This window comes from Centrocercus urophasianus, unplaced genomic scaffold, assembly GCF_019232065.1.
Source record: "Centrocercus urophasianus isolate 14NV4802_14NV808 unplaced genomic scaffold, USGS_Curo_1.0 seq_23, whole genome shotgun sequence".
NCBI classification, from domain to species: Eukaryota; Metazoa; Chordata; class Aves; order Galliformes; family Phasianidae; genus Centrocercus; species Centrocercus urophasianus.
Window position 1 is genome coordinate 14850415 of NW_024884789.1, and position 24769 is coordinate 14875183.

At 39.4% G+C, this 24769-nt stretch overlaps 1 protein-coding gene across 7 annotated transcripts in view; it reads right to left on the reverse strand.

Moving 5' to 3' along the window:
• Positions 1-1108: 1108 nt before the first annotated feature.
• The window catches only part of ICE2 (interactor of little elongation complex ELL subunit 2), a 35459-nt gene continuing 11798 nt past the window's right edge, over positions 1109-24769 (reverse strand). For 3 of the 7 annotated variants that reach the window (XM_042823927.1, XM_042823926.1, XM_042823928.1), the window contains exons 10-15: positions 22622-22800; positions 21566-21695; positions 15363-15447; positions 15190-15240; positions 14109-14367; positions 9133-11941 (exon numbers count right to left, since the gene is read on the reverse strand). In XM_042823927.1, coding sequence (XP_042679861.1) covers positions 11753-11941; positions 14109-14367; positions 15190-15240; positions 15363-15447; positions 21566-21695; positions 22622-22800 — 893 coding nt within the window. In that variant the 3' untranslated portion in view covers positions 9133-11752. Of the gene's footprint in view, positions 1162-1261; positions 1470-1948; positions 2026-4429; positions 4604-9053; positions 9112-9132; positions 11942-14108; positions 14368-15189; positions 15241-15362; positions 15448-21565; positions 21696-22621; positions 22801-24769 lie in introns of those variants that run through there. The other 4 variants (XR_006169784.1, XR_006169786.1, XR_006169783.1 and 1 more) reach the window with 4 other exon arrangements.

Below are 24769 nucleotides of genomic sequence, written 5' to 3' on the forward strand. Positions count from 1 at the left end.
TTTCTAGAAAGCGTTAGTCTTGGCCATAAAAACAGCAGTGGTAAAAGCAGGGAAACACCAGAGGCAGAACACAGGCTATGGGACAAAGAAAGCAGTAACACGGGGATGGAGCAAGAACACTCAGAAGGGAAGAGGCGTTAGACTGGGCTTGCATGGACCAGTCACTGCAGAATGTGAAAATCATGGTAACAGTTCTCCCGAGTAAAAGAAAATAAGGCATGGGGACAGCCGTTGGAAAAGGCTTGTTGTGGCACAGCATTCTGGCAGAGAACCTCACTGCAAGCACTGCTCTCACTTTGCCCGTGAGGTTTTATTTTTGGTGAGACCAGGGACCAGCTTTAAAAATCAATTCCTGGGCACCCCGGTTCCACCAGTCTGCTGGCAGCAGTTAAACACACAATTTCCCCTCCTCTTAGGTTTCTTAGAAAAATCACTGGAGACTTGGAAAGGTGATTCACAGATACTGGAAGTAACAGCCACTCTGTGCTGCAATATTCATCAGGGGCTCTAAATAGGGATGAGCAGCTGAGCAGATGCCAGACAGCCATGTGCTTACTAATGGCTGCTCAGGGACAGTCTTGACAATTTCTTGTCAAACATTCTGAGAGCAAAGCAGCAGGAAAACAATCTGAACACCCTCAGCTGGAAAAATAATATTTTCATGTAACAAACATAATGCCAACGTGCAGCATATGTTGCATTCTTGTATAAAACCTCCCAAGCCACATACTAACAAATCCATCCAATCTCAAAGAGCACATTCACACTCTGAACAGAAGGTCCATTTGCCTTTCTGTCCTCTACCGCAGCCTCTCCTAATGACACTTCTACTCCCACTTCCTTAGAAAATTGTTCTATTTTTGATAACTCAATACTTCCAGAAGTAAGCTGTACAGCTCACACGGTACCATTAATTCTAGTTAACTAGATCTTCACATGAACAGGTTGAAGAAGCTCTGATAGCAGGTGAACATTTATTGGTCTAGTTACATTCAGTAAGCACAAAAGGATTTTCCCTCAGTTCCAACAGCTTCTGAAAGAGCACAGACACATTGGCTCTAATATCCAGCTAAATCATCAGTTATTCAACCTTGGAATCATAGACTCACCTCAGCTTAAAACAGTCTCTCACATTCAGCAGCCTGTCTGAACTTCCACAAGCTTCAGTGATCAAAAACAAAAAACAAACAATAAGGAAAAAGAATAACTGCATTTACAGTTATGAATATATGCACCTTGTATTAATATCATAATGAATTACCTGAATCGGTCTCTGCTTGTGTAGATCAACCAACATCAGAGGCACTTGTACCAGCTGGGGAATCTAAGCAGTATGAATTGCAGAAAAGACATCAGCGTTTCTGGCAGACAACCAACCATCTCCTAACACCAAAGGCTGGCGCTCCTGCCCCTGGAAATACTACACATTCCTCTCTTCTTTGTGAAAAACACTCTGCAAAACCAGTTAGCTGAAAAGAAGGCAACAGTCAAACTGCACAAATAGGAAAGACCTGTTATCTGCCAAACAGGGAAAGGAAATTAATTCAATGGGAGAACAGCAGCCAAGTGCCTGAATCACTTTTTAAAATGAGGTATTAGCTTGTAAGTCACACAGGTTATTTCTGAAGATTTACCTCAAAGCTTGGAGGGTAAATCACAATGGGTTCTGATCCACAGCCACTGCTCCTCAGCACTATTGGTGTAACTGCAGTTAGCGTTAGGCTGGATGGAGGGCTGGGACAAGGACTGCACTTATCACTAGCCCAGATATTTAACTCGAAGAGACAAGCTGCAACTGGCCTGTAAGTTAGGCAGTGCCAGGAAAGGTTTTTACTTGTTTTTCCATTGCTTAGTTCCTACAACCCCTTAAAATTTTTGCACAGAAAGTGATTTTTTAACCTGCTTTTTAATCTACTTTAATTCTTTAATCTACTTCAGCTCCAATTACCTGTTTGTGATCTCTGGCTTCCTGCGTGCTGACCACAGAAGAGAGAGCACTTCTGTTGACTGCAGCTCCCCAGAGACCTGAGAATGGAAAAACAAAAGTGACTGTGCTAATTCTCATTCTTCCTTTCCGACAGCCGACTGTGACTGTTCATCCTATGGACATGTCCATCCTTTTAGTCTCAAGTGACATTTATTTTCCGACTTTCCAATTATTTTGTTACTACTAAATATTGTTTGACAACTATTTTCAATTATTCTCTTCCACTCCAGTAACAACTTTGATTTTTCTTGTCATTACCTGACGTAACACTACTGGAGAATCCATGTGTCTAACCTGAATGTTAAGCTCCCCTCTGATCCAAGATTTATTTTTGCAACAGCATGAACACAAACGGGGTCAATTGCTCTGAAAAGATTTTTCTCTCCCTCACGTCTGCCCATGGAATGCTTGGCTCCTTCATCTACACAGATCCTGCTCACTCTCTTTCAGAATTCTTTCTACCCTCCCATGCCCCCCCCCCCCAAAAAAAAACAGAAAAACCAAAGCTGCATTAACACTGTAGTTATGAAGAACGCAATTCTGTCAACATTTGCTGCCTACTTAAACATTTTTCTTGCATACCAAAACCTTGGGAACGGGACAAAAGGACTTTCTAGTTTAGGCGCGGCTGAACCTCTACATCCAGTATTGCTTCACTGAATGCAGTATGTTGCAAGAGGGCAATATAAATTCCATCCTGCGTATCAGGCAGACCTCTGGGTATTATTTTTGTATCTTGGTTATTTGGTTTATCTTCGGAACTGCTCTGATACAAATACATGGAGATTTGTTGTGAGTGATCACAGGTTTCAAAGATAGTAAAGCATAACCTCAAAGTCATGCTAGCTGGACTCCCAGGACACTACCTTGGCAAGTTGTTCAAGGTACAGCTATGGCAGACTCCTAAAGGCACACCTGAACTAAATAAGGAAAGTTCTTAACGCTGGAAGTTCTGAAGTTCTTATTTTTCTCTGTGAAATGCAAAATTTTTCATTTGTGACTTCCTCTAAATCTTAACAAACTGTAACAGTGCTGTATGCTTTTGATAAGTGTGCTTAATACCAATTTCATCATTTACCTAACAGAATACCAGAGAAATAGACATAGTTCTAGATATATGTTCCTCTTAATATCCTAACCTTTGGGATCCATTCTGTTCTGTGCAATCTAATTCCTGCACACACAGGCATATCCCTGTACAAACATGACTTTCTACTCAGAACTGTACTTATTGAAAGAGCCCTTCTTAAAGAACTAGCTTTCCTTCTGGAGCGATCTTTTGTGTTGGCCAGCTCTCACCTATTTTGCTACACGTGCTCTATTAGGCAGGCAGTGTTCATGAGCACACCATCCAGTCAGAAACAGGAACCCTGCACTGTACGCCCCGTAGTGCTGTGGTATGGCGTGCAACCAGTCGGATCACTGCCTTACTGATCAGGTCCTGCCTTCTGACTCTCCAAATTACTTCAACAAAAAGAAATACAGTACGTTCAGTAAATTTTATTTGGTTTGTCTCCATCTGCGTAGTATGAAGTCTACACTAAACAAGGTTACATCAACTGTCTTGTAAAGTATGTCTTTTAGAAATATTTTTAGCTGAAGAAGTGCCAGTTATATCCTACAGTTACTACTGAACTCAAAGTGTTTTACCCGTAGCACTAGAACCTGACAGCAACTACCTTCCATGGCTCATGAAACGCTGACCTCTCCCCCCAGTTTCTTAGTTTAAAGAAGTCTCCATCTCCTGATACTGTTATCACTGCACTTGTCTTCAGCTACTTCTCTACTCCTTATACATGCAACTTCACTTTCAGCTGCTCACAGACTGAACTCTAATCTCTTTCCAGAGATTTTCTTCATCACTAATGGAAATATCATCACCATCCTCATTAATCTCACATCTCAGTGGACGCCTTTGGGTAGCAAGGAGTTTGCCTCCACAAGGAAATGATGCCTGGGTGATGTGGGATCTGCATTAAGGCAAGGGAGAACCAAAGTAAAATACCAGCTAGGACTACAACCACAGGACTTGGTTAGAAAGAAGCTCCTCTAACTACACCCAGAAGTTAATAAAAGCTGCCTCACAAGGCATACTTACAGGCTAATGAAAATCCCTACCAAAAACAAAGCGAAAACCAAAGTTTTAACACTATAGTGAAATCTCATTGCATAGCTGTCCATTGCTAACAGAAAATGAAATGGAATCATGAATGCTCCAATCAAGATGCTCAGAAGGAAGCAAAATCCTTCATTACTTTCATCTAGCTGACAAGAAAACAACACAGGCCAGCAAAAAAGGCGCAGCAGGCTTGTTTGCCCCATGCCTTGAAGAGCAGGCTATCACGGATTCCTTCCTTCTGTTCATCGCGCTCACTGGAGTCAGTCAGGTGAGGTAACACAGACATTCAGTGAGGAATATACATCAGGAACAAATGATAACACCTTAGATAACCTTCTGTTCTTTAGGACACACGTAACTTCTCCAGCATACTTTCTTCATTAGCAGTCATGGTGTCTGGACTTCATTTTGACTTCCAAACTGAAATGCTCATCCCTAGCATTCTGGTGTTCAAGGGTGCCTCACAGAAGCAACCATCGAGTGCTGAGTAGGAGTCACTGCCTAGACAAAGACACAAACAGAAATGAAACACACTTGCCAAACTCCTTGTGCTGGTGGTATTGGCAGCATGAATAAACTCAGCATCTTTCCTGTGAATGAAACAGTCACAGAATGTACAAACAAACAGCCACTATGTGCGTAACCATGGTTCAGTCAATTTTCTCAAATCCCACAGGGATTTCCTGACTTCCTGCTTCACAGACAACTACCTTTGTTAGGGTAAAAATCATACAATCATGCTTTACAAAGGCTGTTGAACATAGGTCAGATGTGAAGGAAGGTTACATTACTTGTCAGATTATCACAAATACTGGCAAGCACAGTTTCATTTCCTCGGCAGTGGAGAGTTGCAATTCCACCTAAATTGAGATACCAAGCTGTTCTTGGTCCTATACACATTAATGGGTTAACAACAGCTATGAAAGGTTCAGCTTTTCCACTAATATCAGCATAACGCTGGTAGCACAAATAGACTACCAGTACAGCAGCATTAAGAGAGATTTTGAAGCCATTTAGATGACACAGCGCATAAAATGATCACAGCTGCCAGCTCTACAATAACATTCCCCAGACTGCCAACATACTGCAAAACACTGTAGGAAATATTACTGGTGCATGTGGAGCCCCTGACATCACCTAGAACAGACCAGCAAGAATAATCACTTTGGTTTCTCTTGCCAAAGGACAGAAACAGTTATAAAAGATTTTACAGCATGGGGCTTTTTCCTAGGAATAGTGATAGAAGAGTCACATATGACCAAGTCCATTCCATGCTTTTTTTCATTCTAGTGGCTCAGAACACAAACAGTCCCATGGTCTCCTGACCTCTGCTGAAGTAGTGGGGAGGCTCACACCTCACTACACGCCTGAGGCTCATAGGCATAATTCTGAAAGTCTCAGGAATCTGACCTAGCACCAGCTAAGCTTACTCTAAATGCCAGATTCCTGTGTCAAATTAGCAGGCTACTAACCACAAACCAGAAAGATAGCTCCTTTTTGTTTAGTATCATGCAACCTCTGAAAACAAACAGAAAAGAAGTCACTTGCAGATTAAAGATCACGTACTGGAATTGGCATGCTGTTACGACAGCAATAAGGAGCACATTGATGATTTTGTGAAACAGCATTTTTTTCTTAAGCCTATGAACCTTGTTTTAGTACAAAAAAACAAAGAAGTCATTACACGATCTGAACTTTATTACTTAATAAGGCTCAGCTGAAATTGTACTGGTTGGGGAAGAAAGGATGCCTTGCAACACAAAACAATGTCACATTCAAAAAATTGTCTTCATTAAATATCGCTGTCTACACAGACATCCTTTTCTGTTCTTTCAAATGGCATACACCTTTAGATCAAATTTAAGGCTGAGACGCTTGATTTCATACAAAGATGATGAGGCAGTGAAAAGGAGCAGCTGTTAAGAAACCTGTTTCTGCCAGGCAGGCTAAGACTCACATTTCCAGTTCTGAATTCTAAAAACAGCATTCCCTCCTTTCAGTGAATCAGCAATGTATTTTTAAAGCCCTGTCATTTTAGCATGAAGGAATCACAAAACAGCTGTGTTATGTGTAAGGTTTGCTTTCATACAAGCCTTCAACAAACAGTTGAGATGGACAATTCTCACTGCTGTGCCCTGCTGACTAGTTCCACAAGGAACAGTTGTATAACTCTAAAGCAGAAAAAAGCTGCAGAGACTGCACAACTACAGATGATTTTCAAACAGGTCTTAAACACTGAAGTTTACTTGCCTGATATTGCCATCATCAAGGAAGTTGTTAACACAATAACAAGCAATCATCACAGCCCATAAACAATAACTGAGTACAAAGCAGCCGAGGAAAGGAGCACAAGACTAGCTGAGCCATCTGCAGAACAGAGAGACATACAGCTGATACCTGTCCCCTGGATTTGGAGGAGGTACCACAGAAAGCCTTCAGCTCAGTTTTGCCATGCAATGGCTAGAACTTAAAGTTTAAGCCACAGTCTGACAAGGGCACAGACTGTTAAAACACACAGAGTAACACAAAGCCACAGACATTTGTCATTTGAAAGCAAAAGAAGTGCACTGTGTTTCATCTCCTCAATCTATCTCAGCTGTAAGGAAATCTGAGCCAATCAAGGGGACAGATCCAGATGATGGCACTAACTGGATGTGTTAACTATAAAATCCATCTCTTTCAGAAGCATGACAATAGTAAAATCTAAAGATCTTTGTAGAAAAATACAATTTAAAAGCAACTAAAAAGCCCAAATTTACTGTCAGCAAAGAAAAATTTGGAAACCTATCAAGAAATGACAGTGCTTCTGCTAGGACTGTGCCCTTCCTTGTAAGAAAGGCTGTATTTTGTTTAAGAAAGAAGGAGCCTAGTTACATAAGTTCTCAGAGAAGCACCTGAAACATTATATATTCAGTCAGATTCAGAGGAGAGGAGAGACTGAAAATGGTTTAATTCCTCTACTAGTGGAAATAGAGCCAGCTTAAATGGAGGTCATCACTAAACATTCTAAAAGACTACCTCTAAACTGGCCTTAACTGTCTTTTAGAGACAATCTCCTATCTAAAATACAGCAGTCAAGTAAGAAGCAGAAGTACCTGTACGAATGCTCCAGTATTTGGTACTGAACTTCATGGCATTGGGTTGATAATGACTTGGTAGCTCTCACTTGCCAGCACAGGAGTGGATGTCCCGTCCCACAGCCATGGCTCATACTTAAGGTTCCACCTGCTAGGCTACACTACAAGACACTGAAGAAACACAGTAAATGTTTTCCTAACTTTTTTTCAGTCACCCAGACATGGTGAAGGTCTCGCCAGCAATGCATGCCAAGGAAAGCAGTGCAGTGATCCTTCAGTGCACATTGCAGATTAAGCTTGCAAGCACTTATTAAGGCAGAAAAAAAAGTTTCACAATGAATAGCCCATTGCAGCTATTCGTGCATATATGAAGAACTGCTAATGTTTCATACTGTCAGAGGTATAATCAATCAATATTCTCTAATGCCTGGTAAGAATTCCTCTTCTGGACCTTTAAAACCAAATACAGACTATCTGCCAATTTAATCTAACAAAAAACACCAGGAATTCGAGAGAAACAGACTTAATATCTGCGATCTTTTCCAACGTGGAAAACTATGATGTCAGAGGGTTTCTTCCATGTTCACTGAGGTAACTGGTGGCTCAGAGCTGTACTAGAAGATAGTCATGAGTGGAGCTCCTGAGGGGTCAACACGAGGTCTAGTACTTCCCAGTTTTCTTATAAATCATCTGGGTAGCACAAATGAATCAGCATTCAGCAAGTCTGCAGATGACGCAGAATGGAGAGGAGAGTAACAGTGGACAGAAGAGCGGCTATTCAGAGAGACTGGGGCGGCACAAGGTCAGTAAGGACCGCATGGCATTTAACTCCAGCACCATGACAAAATCAGCACAAGCAGCAGCTCTGGCTGCTCCATCAGTACTGGACTACAAGCATCTACACCAATCAGGAGAGAACTAAATGCAGAGTTTTGAAATCAGTCTAGTTCTCCAGCAGTTACAACTTCCAGTTCTGACAGACAGGACAGTCCATACCCTTCACAACCAGGTAAACTGCAAAGACAAAAAGCTAACAAAGAATAAAGACATAAAATTGGAAGATTCTTATCCGCTAAGTAACATCTAATTTTGCACTTCAAATGCTTATCCAAAAGATATTCTCATAACACAGATGGACAAAGAAGTAGTAATTACATTTAAAAATGAATCACAAACTGCAATACAAATATATGTAATTCATTCCAAATGCAAAGCTGAAGACTGAAACCACAAGACAAGATGGTGGTACCTGAAAATTTGCTCCTAAACTCAGCTGATTGAGGCCATGTAAAATATCAGTACTAAGTAGCTGCAGAAGCAGAGATGTCTGCAGAATAAGATCCAGGCCTGCACACTTTCCTTCAGCTGTAGTTTCCACAACTGTACAGTCTGTGTTAGATGTAGGAATTCATACTCTGGTGGTACCATAACAGTCAGGCTCCCCTGTGTTCCTTCCCTCCAAAGATGCTGTTCCTTTGGGATTAGCCTGTACAGAATCAGAGATTCATCAACTGATACACAGCACATTCTCAGACTTGATTTTTTTTAAACGTAACTATATTGTTTTGTTTTGTTTTTCCTTTGTTTCAAAGTTCAGATATTGGTGCACAAAATAAACATGCTACCCCTTCCTCTTTCTCCTTTTATCAAACTCGTTTAAATGGAACTTTGTTTAACACAAACTGAAGTATACCTTTGTACATTTGCCTCAAATTAAAGAGCATTTAATAACACGTTTTGCTACCAGACCCACTTCACTAAGTGGAATTCTGCTGAACTGTTACTAGAGAAAATAAGAATGTAATTTGACTTTAAATACAGAGATGTGTTGGAGTACAAAGCTGCAATTTAGGTAAAGTAACAAACTCACATTAGATTTTAGTCCATGATGTTGCATAATCCTCCATTTTTATTTCACCAATCACGAGCTGTTGAAAAACAAGGCAACCCTTTGGGAAACACAGAAATATCCAGCAGCAAGATGATCAAAGGCATATTGTTGTTTTGCTGTATCAGGCTCTCAAAGTCAGGATTTGGTTTTCATATGTTGTTAAAAGTAGCATTCCTCTTCCCATCAAACCTCATCAGGATGTGGCAGACTATAAAGGCAACTTATATTAAGAATTTCCCGCTGTTATTGCTCATGTTCAGACACAGGAAAAGGCTGTGATCTTGAGTTAGGAAGCAACAACCATTAGCAGAAACAACCCATTCATTACTTTCCAAGTCCATGCAGATCTAGGGTGCATCTACACACAAGTCACAAATCAACTGTACTATTGCACCCAAGAGCTATCCAAGTGACTGTATTTCAATCCCTCCTCACAAGGAATACCCCAAGATTTGTTTCAGCATCAGTTTCCTTTCTAACAACAGAAATGTTACTGTGCTCAATCTGGCTCATAAAGCCATGGTAACTGGTACATGAACTTTACGAAGGCACGCTCTACACGGCTGTGAGAAAACAAGCAGGCCACAGCTCTCAGTAACATGTGTTCTATACACCTAATGATGGAGTTCAACAAGTTCTTGTGCTGTATGAACAAAAGCTGCCCTTCACACAGCTTAGAGCACATTACCCCAGTCCCACTTAATACAAAAGAGAACAAATCCAACAGAATTTGTTCCAACAGAATGTGGTTGTTTGCTCCACATTGCCTACATATTCTAAATGGATAATAAACTACAATTAGTGCATATGTACACACACACACAATAATATTAAAAGACAGAACTCTTCCAGCTGCACCAACACATGGGCACATAGAGCATACAGTTGAAACTTAAAGAAATGGTATAAAAAAAACTAAATTCCCCACAAGTTTTGCTCAATTTTTATGTATACACATTGAAAACTGCTTTGACTCCCCACACAGAGTTATCTCACAGAAATGACTCACAGCTAAAGTATTCCCATTAAGAGAGGTCACTGGCTGGATTTAGGATTTTGAGTCAGGAAGACTTGTAGCCTGCAAACAACTGTAAGCCATTTCAGCTTGTCAGCAACATATCACTGCAGCTAACAGAAGTGGTGGCCAATACCATAATAAACTGAATAATATTATAAATACATCTAGCAAGGGAAAAAAAAGCTCAGAAAATGCTTTGTATTTCACAAAGAATAGATTTTAATGTACATTCACTGCTTAAACCTCCTTAAAAGAACTTGTCCTCAGGATTTTAAAAACCTTGTACAACCCAGTAAACAAATAAAATACTTTATTTTTACTCTATGATAAAAAAAAACTCAGCAGCAAAACTTCCACGTTACGTAGAAGAACTCCAATCAGATGTATGCACTTTGTCCCCAAGTAAAAGAAGTGGAAGAAAATCTTGAAGGCTTTTGTTTAAGCACATACACAAACAACCCACTGGAACATCATTCAAACAGAAATTGGCTCATTTTAAAATACTTCTGTGATTTAAAAAGCAAACATGGGAAAGAATTTACTGACTAAAGAATTCCTAACTTTTCTAAAATCAGTTCTCCTAATGAAGAAACACAATTATACACAATACATAAAAAACACCCAGAAATCCAGAAAATAATTACAAATGCATCACAGCTTACAAGGTGCTTCAATACTGACCATCACAGACCATTGTAAGAATTTCATTTTTCTTACTAGGAAACTGCAACAGACAGTCAGTGTACACTTTTTCTAACCTCACACTCAATTTGGCTCAAAATTTTAAGTGAGCTGCTGAGACTCAGCATAGTCTTGTTTTTTTTTCCAGTGACAACTAAGGCAAACCTTAATACCTCAGGTAAACAGTACCGCATATTGCCCTGCATTCTGATAGGAGATTAGACTGTAACCTTTCAGTAATGCAATAAAAAACCATCAATACTCATTTCTGAAGACATGCTAGAAACCAAAGCAATTCCTGGAAATTGTGCTGGGGAAGCAGAAACTGTTTCATACTTCGCTTATTAGCAAAGCTTAGGCTTTCCAGTGCAAATTTATGGCACGTACTTTTCTATAAAACACAGCTTTTGTTTCCCCAGACTCATTTGCTACACCATCCTAAAAAGAGAATGTGTTTCAGTGAATAATTGTAAAAAATTGGTAGACATTATGTTAAAAATTTAACTAGATAAATCTCTTAGCTATACCACATAAAGTAAAATATGATTTAAAATTGCCAGAATACAAATCTATAGTGATTCTGGAAGAAGTAAGCAAACTGAAGAGTTGCTTTTCTTGTTGCTGTCATATCAGACACTGTTGCAGACCACTGCATCTTCACGCTTCAAGCTGTAGTTATTCTATGACAATGGTGAGGCTAACAGGTCGTACTTTTCCGCTGACTTCAACAGGAGGCACTCATCATTTTTTTTGTTTGTTTGTTTTAAACCCAACTGAATTTAAGATTTTTCAATTGAAACGTGCCCACTAAGGTAAGAAGGGGTTAAAGGTTTATAGAACTTTTCAGTGCTCCTAAGTATGGCTGTGGAGCTGTTTCCCCTACCGGTTTGTTCTGGCTCCTTTGAAACTTCAAAAGCCCTCAGATGTGTTGTTCCATTTTGAACTTCTCCAGTCCATGCTTAGCACGGTTCAGATGCTCCTACTTCACCTGTGCTTTGTTTTGCTTCATTTTCCACTTTTTCTTCATCATTCTTTGCTTGCAGTGTTTCTTCAGCTTCTTTGCAGCCACACCTTCATTTCTAACAGGCTTAGCTGGATTGCCTTTTGTTTCCATAGTTACTGGCTCTCCCTCGTAGGGTGTGTCTGACTGCCCTTTCACCCCAGCCATCTAGACATGTGGGGAGAGAGGAAAAAAGATAAAGAGTAATCTTAATCTCTTTCTCTGTTAAGCAAAGACGTAACTACCTTCAGAGAACTGCCTTCTAATGCCAGCCAGACTCAGGGCCACATTCAGACAGGATGAGAGGCACCGCTGCTCTTCCTGGCACCAGTGGCATCTCACCATTCCCACTACTTTCATGCCCAAATTTCCCTCTGGCAGAAACCAAAGTACACGAGGCCATCAGAAACTGATGTCCAACTTCACACTGCCCTCATATGAGGTCAGAATACAGCTAAAATGTACAACTGGCACAGAAAGCGTCAAATTGGTAAACCTGCACTGGACAAACAGTAATGCCTGAAAAGTTTCCTGCTGGTACCTTGTCGTGTTACCTGCTCAAAATATTAAGAGCTAAGAGTGGGATCTTTGGGAAGTTTCCACAGCATGATATACACTGTTGAATCATCACTGTGAATTACAAAGCAGGCTGAGGTTCTGAACAGTTTATTTAAAAGATTCTATTAAAATTCTCTTTGGATACAAACAATTCTGCTCATGATAAATTCTATTGTTATAGAAACAATAGCAGCAAAGAGCAGATGTTAGGAGTAAGCCATCCATATAAACAGTTATTACGTATGTCTGAGAAATGTTTCCTAACTAAGAAGTTACTCCTACATGCTACACAAAGCATACCTACCTCTGCACTAGGCAGCATGCTGCTCTTAAACATTATTGCATAGATGCTGCTAGGAATGTTGCCCCATGTAGGGAACAGCATACTACAAGAATTCTAAGTTCCCCTGTTTCCCTATGCCAGGGAAACCACCTGAACTGCAGTCAAAGTTTTCTCAAAGCTAAAAGGTTTTCAGAACAACCAAAGACAGGTGATTAGCTGTTATCTAGCTGCCTGAGCTAACACACCTGAAAAGACTAAAATGAAACCTTTTTGCTGCAGAGAATTTGCCATTATCCATACATGAGATTTGTTCAACATCCTAATCAACCAAGAACAGATTCAGGATACTCTGTGTGCTGAAATCAGGAAAGAACAGCATGAGGAGATATAAGAAAGAACTTAAACTTCTAGTAAAGAGTAACTTCTTTGGGTCTGCTGTCCTGTAGTGTTATGCCACAGCTAACAGAAAATCTCTTTTTGACGCGGGTGATTTCCTTACAATCTTTGCTGCCCACATGAGGGTTCTGGTACAAATACCGGAGCTGAGTGCACAGAGAAAGGACCAACCTAGATTCCTCTCCTCTGTCTTGTTACTGATTTTCACAAAGCTCCTCAGAACTCACCATCACATGCCTCCAAGGCATGTCAGTTTTCACTGAAACAGTCCAAGATTTCAAGATTCTGAGATTTGGAGTAAAGAAAAGGGAAAATGGAGGGGAAGTGGGGACTTGAGGACAGCAAAATAGTTAAAATAGTTTCAGATCCTTCCTGAAATTGTCTGAAGATAAAGCATATTGATAAAAAACAATATCAGAGGCAACACCAGAAAGTCTTTATGAATAGAAATACTGTACCTGTTCCAGCTGTACTGAAAGCCTTAATTACAAGGCTTTTAAGTAGGGCAAATGCTGCATCGTTTTCACTGTCCAAAAGTATCATTAGCCCACATTAAAGATGCAAAGCTCAGCTTTGAAGAGATTTTGCCAAACAGGGTAAAAAGTGTGTTTTTTTGGAAAAACACATCCATATCATGTAAAACTGGAACAAGAGCTCAATATAATTTATCACAAACTAGACCCTGAGAGTATAATTCATCTCATCTGAATGCACCTGTCTACAGTTGCACTAATCATCCATAATTCTGTAGTCACTAGGGAAAAAATAATTACAGCATGAGTCCTGCAACCTACTGAAGAGATCTATCCTAGTTTACAGATGGATCCCTATTAAAGCATTCCACTTCTCTCTGCTGACAGTACTACAAGCTTCAACATTGCTTTTCCATACTGTAACACTTAAAAGCTAGGTAAGACGAATCTCATCTGAAATGCCTTTCAGGAAAAAGGCATTCCTGTTCCTGGCTGTGGATGCAGAACTCTAAAGGGTGTCTTTGAACCCACAAGATGACAAACAAATATACCACCTATAACCAGCGGATTGAAAAAGATTATTTCCAAACTGCTACTCTGTTTTTCCATGAAGTGCAATACCCACCTTCTGTTTCCCTGTGGCTTCTTGGGGCGCAGGCGGAAAGGTGCATGGGACTCTTCCATGTTTCATGTGATAGGGCAAAGGGACACTGGGATCCAGTGGCACCCAGGGGACTGAGAGCATGGCAGGTACTGACGGCAGATCACCATGAGCCTTATGTAAGTTATATGAAGCTCTTGTTGGCTTGTCAAGGGAACTCTTGTAGATTGTAACTGATGAATCTCCTGCAGCATGAGTCAATAGATAAGAGCCCTCCTGCAAACTAAAAGGATATAAATTAAAAAAAAAAAATGTTTTTTGTTTGCTTTGTTAATTGTTTCACTTTATCTGACAACCTGAACAGGATAGCTAGTAATAGCTTTAATGCAGAAGCAAAACATCTTTAGGTATTTACTTATCAGTCCTTGTTTTATAAAAAAGACCATGGACGCAAATGAGGAAGTTAAATTGCATTAATAAATTAAATTAGATCTTGCTCATTTATATTTTATACTGGCAAAAAGGTCCAGCCTCTTCTGCCATGCCACCAATATCTCCCTGTGATGTCGTGAACAAACATAATAGATGGCATTACTTCAGAGCAGCCCATGTGCATGCAAAGAAGCTGCAGACTGAAAGCCTCAGAGTAGCCAAAGAAAGAAAAATAGGGAACAAGAGAGAAGTTGTAACAGTGTGCAGATGAAGATATATGCTGTTATTTGTAAAGTTAAGCAGAAGGGAACATATGAAGGGAACTTTGTTATTGCTAGCAAAAATCAAAATTTCAAGTGTCAGCCTACACACTATTACAGCTTACTCCTATGTACTGTTAAGCCAGCTCAGAAGTATCCCATCTCCTCTCCTGAGTAAGTGGTTCATAAAAGTCAACTTGCTGTTCTTTTGTACCATTCATACAAAACCTTCAAACCTAAGCACATTTTTAGGTGGTACTGAGTTATGCTATGCTAGACCTAAAAGAATCTCTAATAGATTTAATGTATCCAAAGACACAAAAATTAAAGAGCAGACTACCACTGTACATAAGAAACAGGATTGCATGGGCACAGTTGGAAAGGAATATAATGTACAAAAACGAAGCACTTACTCAGACACTTTCTTCAAAATATGATGAAGTATATTCAATGAATTTGCTGGCCTGTTAAAAAAAAATTACAGCAAAAAAGTATTTAAAAAAGTAAAAAAGTAAAAGCACTTAAAAAAGGAGTATCTTGCAAGCCTTGTTAGAACTTCAGATTCATCACTAAAAAAAATACTCACTTAATCAATCCAAGTTTTTCTCTTAATATTTTTGGAGAAATCTTTTCCAGCATAATAAGTTTTGAAGTGAGACCATCAATATGCCCTGGAAAACATTAATCAATACATTAAAAAAAAAAAAAAAGAGAGAACAAACAAACATAAAGGCATAATTTGCAGACCTAGAGCATTCTAAAAGCAATATTTTTTCCTGTTTCACAGTGTAGAGAGTGGAAAGCATCTATCAGTGTTGCACAATAACTGAAAATGGAATGTACAGTTGTTTCTAAGCACGGGCATTTGTGTGTGGGCTGTCTTACAGATCAAGGATGGCCCATGATTCCTGCAAATCTCACGTCTTGTGTGATGTCCAGCATGTGCAACCTCACTTTGCTGTGGCTTTACTCTTGTCAGCTAGTTTATATCTTCTCAAATTTTCCTGATGCTTAATGCTACAATTCCTTACAGTGTAGATGATAAGCTCAACTTTTAAGACAAATTTACCTTGGAGTTGAACACACTCGTTTCTCTGTTCTGCTGCGTTATCTGACCATTGATATTATTTGGTTTTCTGAGTATTCTGTATCTTTGTCTTCGGATTTTTTCTTTCCTCCAGTGAAACACAGCTTACAATTCTGGCCTTGTTCACAGCAAATTTGCTAAGACTGTTTATCCCTCACATAACTAAGGGCTTTCCTCAACATACTGCTATAACAGGCACAGGCTAGCCCAAGTTTTCACTTGAAAAGCAATAAAGATAATTACCATAGCTTGTACATTGATGTAGTGACTGCATCTTACCAAGAGAGATTCTCTCTCAAGTTGAGGTTTTTGCAGAAAACTGCCCTATTTCAGCTTCCATAAGAATCAGAACACAGTATAATAAAAGTAACCTACTCAGTGGAATTTACTGCACATGCTATATATCTGTCCATGTAGGAAGTCTAAAAGTCTCAACAGTATATTTAAAACTGCTAAACAAAATTATTTCATGTTCAAGGCTAAACATTACTCAGCAATCTGTTACATGATGATCAAGCACGAACTCGCATTTGTAACAAATTTGAAATGAAATCAGTTGTCCTGGTTCACTTTTAAAACACCACACATGTTACTTTTCTTGATAGCAGTGTTTTCTGTACGACTAAACACTAAGTTTAATATTCTGCATTGCTAACTATGAAGAAAGAAACTTGAAATCATGAAAGTAAAAAATCTGTGTTGCCCATTATTTGTCAGCATCTTCTCAAAATCTCAATTTCTAAACTCGTTGACAGCATAGCTGGAGAAAAATACCTATGAACTATTCATACTGGACATATGTTACTGTAACCTTTATTTCAGAAGTGACTGACCAAGTCCACTTGACGTTCAGTAAGTTATCTATACAGAAAGCACTTTTTTCCAAACAGTCTTCAAATCATCTTTATTTAAGAGTCATTGTTATTCCATTCAGATGAAGATAAACTATGCTCAGGTGCTTAATGCAAACAAGTGACTTTTGGGGGTAAAGCATTCCCAGCTTTAATCAGCAATGCCTAACCAATTAAACCAATTAAAACAGGTACAGATACTTTGGGAAATGTCACAGCCTTTTTGTACGCATGTTATCCTATTTGAACAGCAACAGGACTTAAAACGACTGAGCAAGATGCTCTACAGAAAGCACTCTTTGGTTGGTGTGAAGATGATATATCTGCTTTTGAACAAATGGAGAGTCCATTTGTCAAGAAATCAAAAACCCAACTTAACGGCACACCTTGCACAGTATGCAGGAGGCAATACCTCCATCTCCGTTTCCTTTTTCATCTGCTGAACTGAGGCACTGTGAGGTACTTCCCTGAGTCACACAGAAGAACAACGCTGGAAAATTATGGGGCACTACCCAAGGTCCAAAGAACTTTTCACCCGTACCTATTAGCAACGCAAAAGGTTGCTAATACAGTGAATTCCAATCCTTTCAAGATCCAAGAACGCCTAAGCAACTTACCACTGATATCTGCTACCCATTCAAAACCTCAGTTTGAAAGGTTCACTTCAGATCTACACATTCCTAGAACTAATTGAATAAGAACAGAAGCTTGATAGGTACTGTATTATTAATGGTAAGAGCAAAGTTTTCAAATAGTTTTTTTCATACCTTCACGTTATTGGGTAAATAAGTCTATGGCTATACTATTGCTGATTCAAACATCCCAGTATGATAGGACATTTCACTTATTTCAAATTATGGCATGACCTAAGAAGACACCTAGATCATGTCTGCCTTTCTGGTTACAACAAACATGTGATAGTTCAAGTCTTGCAATGAAAAAGAATGAAATATTCGCCCAATTTTAAGCCATCCATAATACAGGGATATTATCACCACTGGGGAACTGCCACTTGATTTTCAGGAAAAAAGAAAGTCTTTCAAAGAGTTGTGTAACTAAATTAGAACACTTGCAACACTGGATTTTTCAGAGCTCCCCAGAAATATAAAATGAAAGGCAGAATCAAAGCTGTGTTCAGCCTGGCCAGGAGAAGGCTCTGGGGACAGCCAAGAGTGGCCTTTCAGTACCTAAAGGGGGGCTGTAAGAAGGAAAGGGGCAGACTTTAGCAGGGTCTGTTGTTACAGGACAAGGGGAAACGGTTTCAAACTAAAGGAGTGGAGATTCTATGAATCCTGAAGTAGAATGTGGTAAGTTTCCTATTAATAGCAGTTGTAGGTTCGATTTTATACAAAATTGATTGATGCCTTCCAGGCATCTGTTAACCTAGCTACATTAGAAATTACATGCTGGTACCAAAAATCCACAGTCCCCAGTTTGCCTACCTGAATAAAACCCATATTCTGCAAGCACCAAAAGTTATTCACACACCAGAAGTCCAAGTCAATACAAGCAATATTCTAAATCTTTTTTTGTTTGTTTAAACAGTGGTGGCAGGGGGGCCTTCACAAATGCTAGGAGAACTACGATAACCAGTACAAACCCCTAAAGGATTCCAGGTTTTGCTGCTGGATGAAGTGCATCCAAGAACCGAAAACCAAACACACTGCAATGAACAGCGTCTCAGCTTCACTACGGCTTTCTCCCTAAGCACACAGAGCTGTCAGAGGCTGGCTCCCAGGAGCCTGCTTGCTCAGGGCTCCACACCCACTCCATGCCTAACAGCTGCCTGCGTGGTACAGTGGAGACTAAGGAACTTCTGAATCAGAACGGGATGACAGCTCATGCCGGAACAAGAACCGCTCTCTCCTACAATCCTGAGAGCCTCAGTAAATGGGTGTTGGCTGCTGAGCTGTGTGCAAACTTCCGTGCCCTAGCCATATGCTAAGTGTCCTGTTACTGATAGATGATTAGATAGACATGCATTCTTCCAGCCTGCATGCCTTTTAAGACAGTCAGCCCTCTCTTTACAGCTACATTATTTCCTCACACTGCTTGTGATTCTGGAGAAGCTAATAAACAGAAACATTTTCTTAAGGGGAGAAATATTTCAGTGTAGTTTAGTACTACTGTACTTAAAAAACAAACAAACAAACAAAAAAAACAACTTCAGGACCTTGCATCAAGTTCACAGAATCACAGAATTGCAGGGGTTGGAAGGGACCTCCAGAGATCATTGAGTCCAACCCCCTGCCAAAGCAGGTTCCCTACAGCAGGTCGAACAGGTCGGCATCCAGGCAGGTCTTGAACATCTCCAGAGAAGGAGACTCCACCACCTCCCTGGGCAGCCTGTTCCAGTGCTCCGTCACCTCACTGTACAGAAGTTCTTGCGCACATTTGTGTGGAACTTCCTATGCTGCAGTTTCTGGCCGTTTCCCCTTGTCCTGTCACCCTACACCACTGAAAAGAGTCCGGCCTCACCATTCTGCCCCCCACACCTTAGATATTTATAGACCTGGATCAGGTCCCCTCTCAGTCTTCTTTTCTCAAGGCTGAACAGACCCAGTTCACTCAGCCTTTCCTCACAGCAGAGATGCTCCAGGCCCTTCACCATCTTCGTGGCCCTCTGCTGGACTCTTCCCAAGAGATCCCTGTCTGTTTTGTACTGGGGAGCCCAGAACTGGACGCAGTACTCCAGTTGAGGCCTCACCAGGGCAGAGCAGAGGGGGAGGATCACCTCCCTCGACCTGCTGGCCACGCTCTTTTTAATGCACCCCAGGATGCCATTGGCCCTCTTGGCCACAAGGGCACACTGCTGGCTCATGGCCAACCTGTTGTCCACCAGGACATCCAGGTCCCTCTCCGCAGAGCTCCTCTCCAGCAGCTCATCCCCCAACCTGCAGTGGTGCATGGAATTACTCCTCCCCAGATGCAAGACTCTACACTTGCTTTTGCTAAACCTCATCTGGTTTTTTTCTGCCCAGCTCTCCAGCCTTTCCAGGTCTTGCTGAATGGTAATACGTAAATAAAAGGTAAATTAGAGAAGAAGAATAGGAGAACTTTGTGCATAATGATTTAATAAATTTGGCTTTGTGAAGGTTTTTAGATCATATCTGATTTCATATAAGCCTTACAGTTCTGTGATTAAGATGCAAAGTTTGTATGTAAAAGCTAGAAAAAAAAAAAAAAAAAAACTCAGCATTTCTCAAATAGTATTCTGACATGAGCTACCAAGAGCAGAACGTGTCATTCAGTGCTAAAGTGGAAAGGTTAGGCAACCACAGGCCACAACTGCTGCCATAACAACCATAAAAACAGACAAATCTTTCTATAACAGGAAGCGAGGCAGTCCCAGCTCCAGAACATTCACTCACTGTAGAGGATTGCCCTCTCCCCACAGCAAACATTAAGCATATTCTAAGATGCACTGTGACGTACCACTTGAACAGATGGTCCTTTTAAAACTTAATTAATCACTAGATAACTGATATCAAAGAGCTACACATATATTAAAAAGTTTGGTAAAGTTATCTGGCCCCGTTCTTTATATGTATCATTTTTCTTTCTCTCCAGAAAGAGGAACAGACAAACTTTCTTGACTTTTAAAACAGTCACTGTACAAATCTGAATGTAGCATTTTTTACTGGAAGTATGCTGATCACTTTCCTTAGAACACTGCACTCATGTTAGGTCTTAGTTGTGCAGAAAAGAGACTTTACAGTAAGACACCTTCTAATAACATTTTTGCTTTTCATCCCAGTTTATTCTATTTTCCATGCTCCAAATTACAGATGTAATCTCTTCTATACAGGACTGCTTCATTCTGAGTATTGATTACTCTGCATGCATAGGCCCTATTACATTTTTGCACAGCAGATGGGAAGGACATGAAGGACAAGTTTATCATACCCATCCCTTCGGGATATTTTGACCACATTATGTACTGGGAAATGAAATTTCACTGACCAGTTAGGCACAGACAACTTCTGTTCAACTATCTGAAAAACATCATTACATACTGGTATTCAGAGATCCTATGCAATACCACACCTATAGAAAGCAGTTTTAAATAAACCCATGCTACCTATTTTTCTCGTTACTGCAAAGACAAAATTACTTCCAGTATATTGTATTTGAGACACAAATATTCTGTTTCCAAAGCTTGCAATTTCTCATATTTCTGAATAACAAAACAAGTCATATCTTGCTTGCTTTTCCTCATTCTCCTGTATCTTATCTGTCTGCATGTTATTAGTGCTGAATTATAAACACTATTGCATGTCTCCAAAGAAAAACAAGTTATGTTTGACCTTCTCCCCTGCTACAAGTTCAAAAGTGAAGAGATCTGTATTCTCTGAGTCACATACCCAATCATTTCCAGTCACCAATTTTGGCATGTGATAACAAATTGGTTTAAAATGATTTCACAAAATAGCACACATTTACAGTTCATTTTTTAAATTGAGAAGAATTCTCACTGCTCCTACATTACAATAATCTGTGTTGCATTTGACTCATTAAAAAAAAATAAATAATTGAAGTCACAAAGATCACTAATTTCTGAGAACTAAGTTTGGGTTATAAATTTTTCCTTGAAAAGCAAACAAATGCAGTTCTTGCAAACAAAGGTTACTGGATGTTATCCAGTGAAAACCAAAGTTGAAATGTCCCCATTCAGCACCCAAGAGAAATTTTAGAAAAAGAACTTAAGATAGAAGTGAAAACCAAAGTTAGAAAACTAAATAAGGATGTATGGAATATACCTGCCATAAACACCTTCCTCTTCTGTTATTTCATGGAGGTTTAGACATCCACATGTCATACAAGCAAGCACAAATCAACACATCGACTTACCAACATAAAATAAGCATTCAGAATGAAGCATGCTCTCTGTCCACAGCTGACATACTTCACTTTCTGTAAGAGCTTCAACACCATAATAGGCTTGGTATTCCAGTTTAGGCAACAGGAATATTGGAATAAGCTATCAAAGCAAACACACAGACAAAAATCAGTATGCTGTGCAAAAACGATTGTTGCAATTAGCTGCATTTTGACACTTATAATCATCATCATCATCTTCCACTACAACTGCAGCAACAAAGATGTAACAGCTTGTGCCCTATGAAACCCACACAACAAGCTTAAGGCTAAGGAGACCCTGCATCAAGGAAGGCAAAACAGAGAGGTTAAAATAAAACAGGAAAACACTAGGCATGTTTTCACAAAAAAATAAACTGATATTAAGCCACTACCCATGAAACTTATTTTGACATTCTCACTTTTATGCTCTACTGCCCTCTGCAGGAATTTAGATATGCAATTATGACACGGATTTGCCCGTTAGAATTCTGCCTTTTATTCACATCAAGCAAAGCCAAGATAGTTCAAAGCAAGACTGTGAGCATATAATTTTCACAAGTAAAAACTACTAAGATCTATTTCTATTTCAATCAAGTACAAACACCTTACAAGCTGTTTACCTGTCCATCATAATTCTGGTATTTTGGGGAAGCCTATATCAGATCAAGTTTGACAAACGATTATGAGGACTCTTGACAAAACTATGAATTGCCGAGGATTCCAGACTAAGTTTTCCTTCTCCTGTCATAATACAGAATATTGGATTTCACTTGCACTTAAAGCATTTTAGCCCTTAAGACACACAGTTTGCTAAGATGTATTCTGGAGCCTTTTCAAACAGAATGTTTTTATGATTCCAAACAATCTTGAAGTGTTTGGAAAAAAAAATTTCTATGTTACCTTTTAAAAACAGTTCCAAGAGGCATCATGTTACATGAATAGAATTATTCATACATATTACTGAAATGTAGCTGTAGTAGCAAATGCAGAATCACATTTAGAATCTGTTCTAATCAAGTAGATTAAAAAAAAGAGCCAATTCCTCACCTTTTGAGCTTTCTTCTTTTTATTGAAACGTGGCAATGATCTCACTTTCTGCACATTGCAACGCACGAGTAACAACAGGTCATCCAAACTGAACAGCTTATACACAAGGTTGCCATCCTGAGGTGCTTTATACTCTCCAGGGTCTTCCACAAGCATCTGAAGTTCATCTGGCAGCTTTCCTACAGAAAATAAAACCAAAAACAACAAACTTGGGCATTCCTCACTTTGAGGCTAATCAAAGGGCTTTTTTTGAGGGCTTTTTTTGCCCTTTCTTGACAGTAGTTGATTTTTTAAAAGCCATTTTGTTTGATAATAGTTGGAGGTGAAAAGCTTGCTCATTATGCACAGTAAGTCACTTGTTAAGGTGTTTGTTTTTAAAAAAATAATTCCACAAAATGCCTACAATGGCTTTTAAAGAATGTATTATTAATTATTCCCATATTTTATCCTGCTGTTCAATTTCTTACGCAGAGCGTTTTGTGCAGACGGAGTGGAAAGGTGATTTTTTTCTTTCAGTTACTTTCACTCAGCACAAAGAGCCCACAGAATTACTTTGAATGAGAGACGTTATCCATTTATTAATTACAGAAGCAGCTCAAGCCTCAGGTTTGGCTGGTGGCTCGAGGCTCCATTCCAAACTGAGTTTGTTTCAGTTTCAATTACATTAACTTGCATATTCAAAAGAAACTTCTTCAGATCTTAAGATGCAGCTTTGAGGTTGATGGACACCCATATCTGTGTCCTTCACAGATATTTTAACGAAACACCAAAACCACAAAATATAAGCTCTGATGTTTATTTATCCAATTCTGCTTTTGTACTGCAGATCTGTGGAAATAATACATATCAAAACTACACCACAAAGAAATATTGCTGTAGTGCTACTAATAAATACATTCACCATTATACTTATTGTTTACATGCATGTTTGAATGAATGAATGCTGTGTGATGCACTAACATTCAAGTGACAAAAAATAACTTTCTGCTTGTTAAATAATTAACTTAATTCCAGCCTTCTGCCAAAAAGACACGTAAAGCCACTTATCAGCTTGCAATATCACTTCCAAGCTGTTGAACTCCGTTTTCTATTTGTTCACAATACCACATCTCAGTTTCTTAGCAATATTGGTTTTATCACTCCGATTAAAAATAAACAACACTTGAATTCCATGGTCTGGCTTTGTGAAAAGATAAGAAATTGGAAGAGCATCATGCTGCTTAGTCCTTTAGATGGGAGGAGGGAAAAGAGTCATGTCTTTGACCAATAATTAAAATCTGGTTGACTCAAAGGAAACGTACCTAACAACAAGTTCAGCTCATAAAAGTATTACTTGTGTTAATCCATCTGCAATGGAAACAGTTAAATAATTAATTCCTATGTGATCAAGCACACAGCTAATCAGAAAACACCAATAAAATATGTTCTCCCACCAAAAAGCACTGATTCATTGGAATTAAATATTTGAAAGAAGTGTATCCATGCTGATCCAACTGCCCGCTTTCCTGCCAATTTACCTGAAGCAAGGGTTCCTAGTTTCAGTTTTACACAGCTCAGAAGCTACTCAGGCAAGTAAAAAGCCCTCAAACTTTATGGCCCCTAGGACCTTCAAGTAGAGGTCTGGGTCTAACATGGGCTGCATTTCCAGCTGAACCTGGAAAACTTGGAGAAGTGCCTTGCAGTGAGTTCTCAGCAGCCCTCTGGAACAGATTTGGTAAGAGCTGATAAACAGAAGCTGAGGGGGAATTCTCAAAACTTGGACAAGTCAATACCAACTTTTCTTCAAAATTTTAATTACATAATTTGATCTACAGAAAAAGTAAAGTAATTCCACTTTCAACTGAGAAGAAATGATTTTTGTAGACCTTCTCACAGACCAGACTGCTCAAACATTGAAACTTCTATGGAAAAGTAACTAATCTCAACACCAAACAACTTCTCCTTTCTCAGAAGCCTTGTTGTTTCTATAATTAAAATTAACATTTCTTATTCGCCTCTATGGATAAACAGCTCCACACATTCTTCCTTATTCGTGCAACATAATACCTGCCAAACACAAAGTATTTCTGGGGTCATAAAAAAGTCATATCTGAACAAATGCAACAGAGCTACAGAGATATTACAGATCCTCTTCAGGCAAGGGAATTA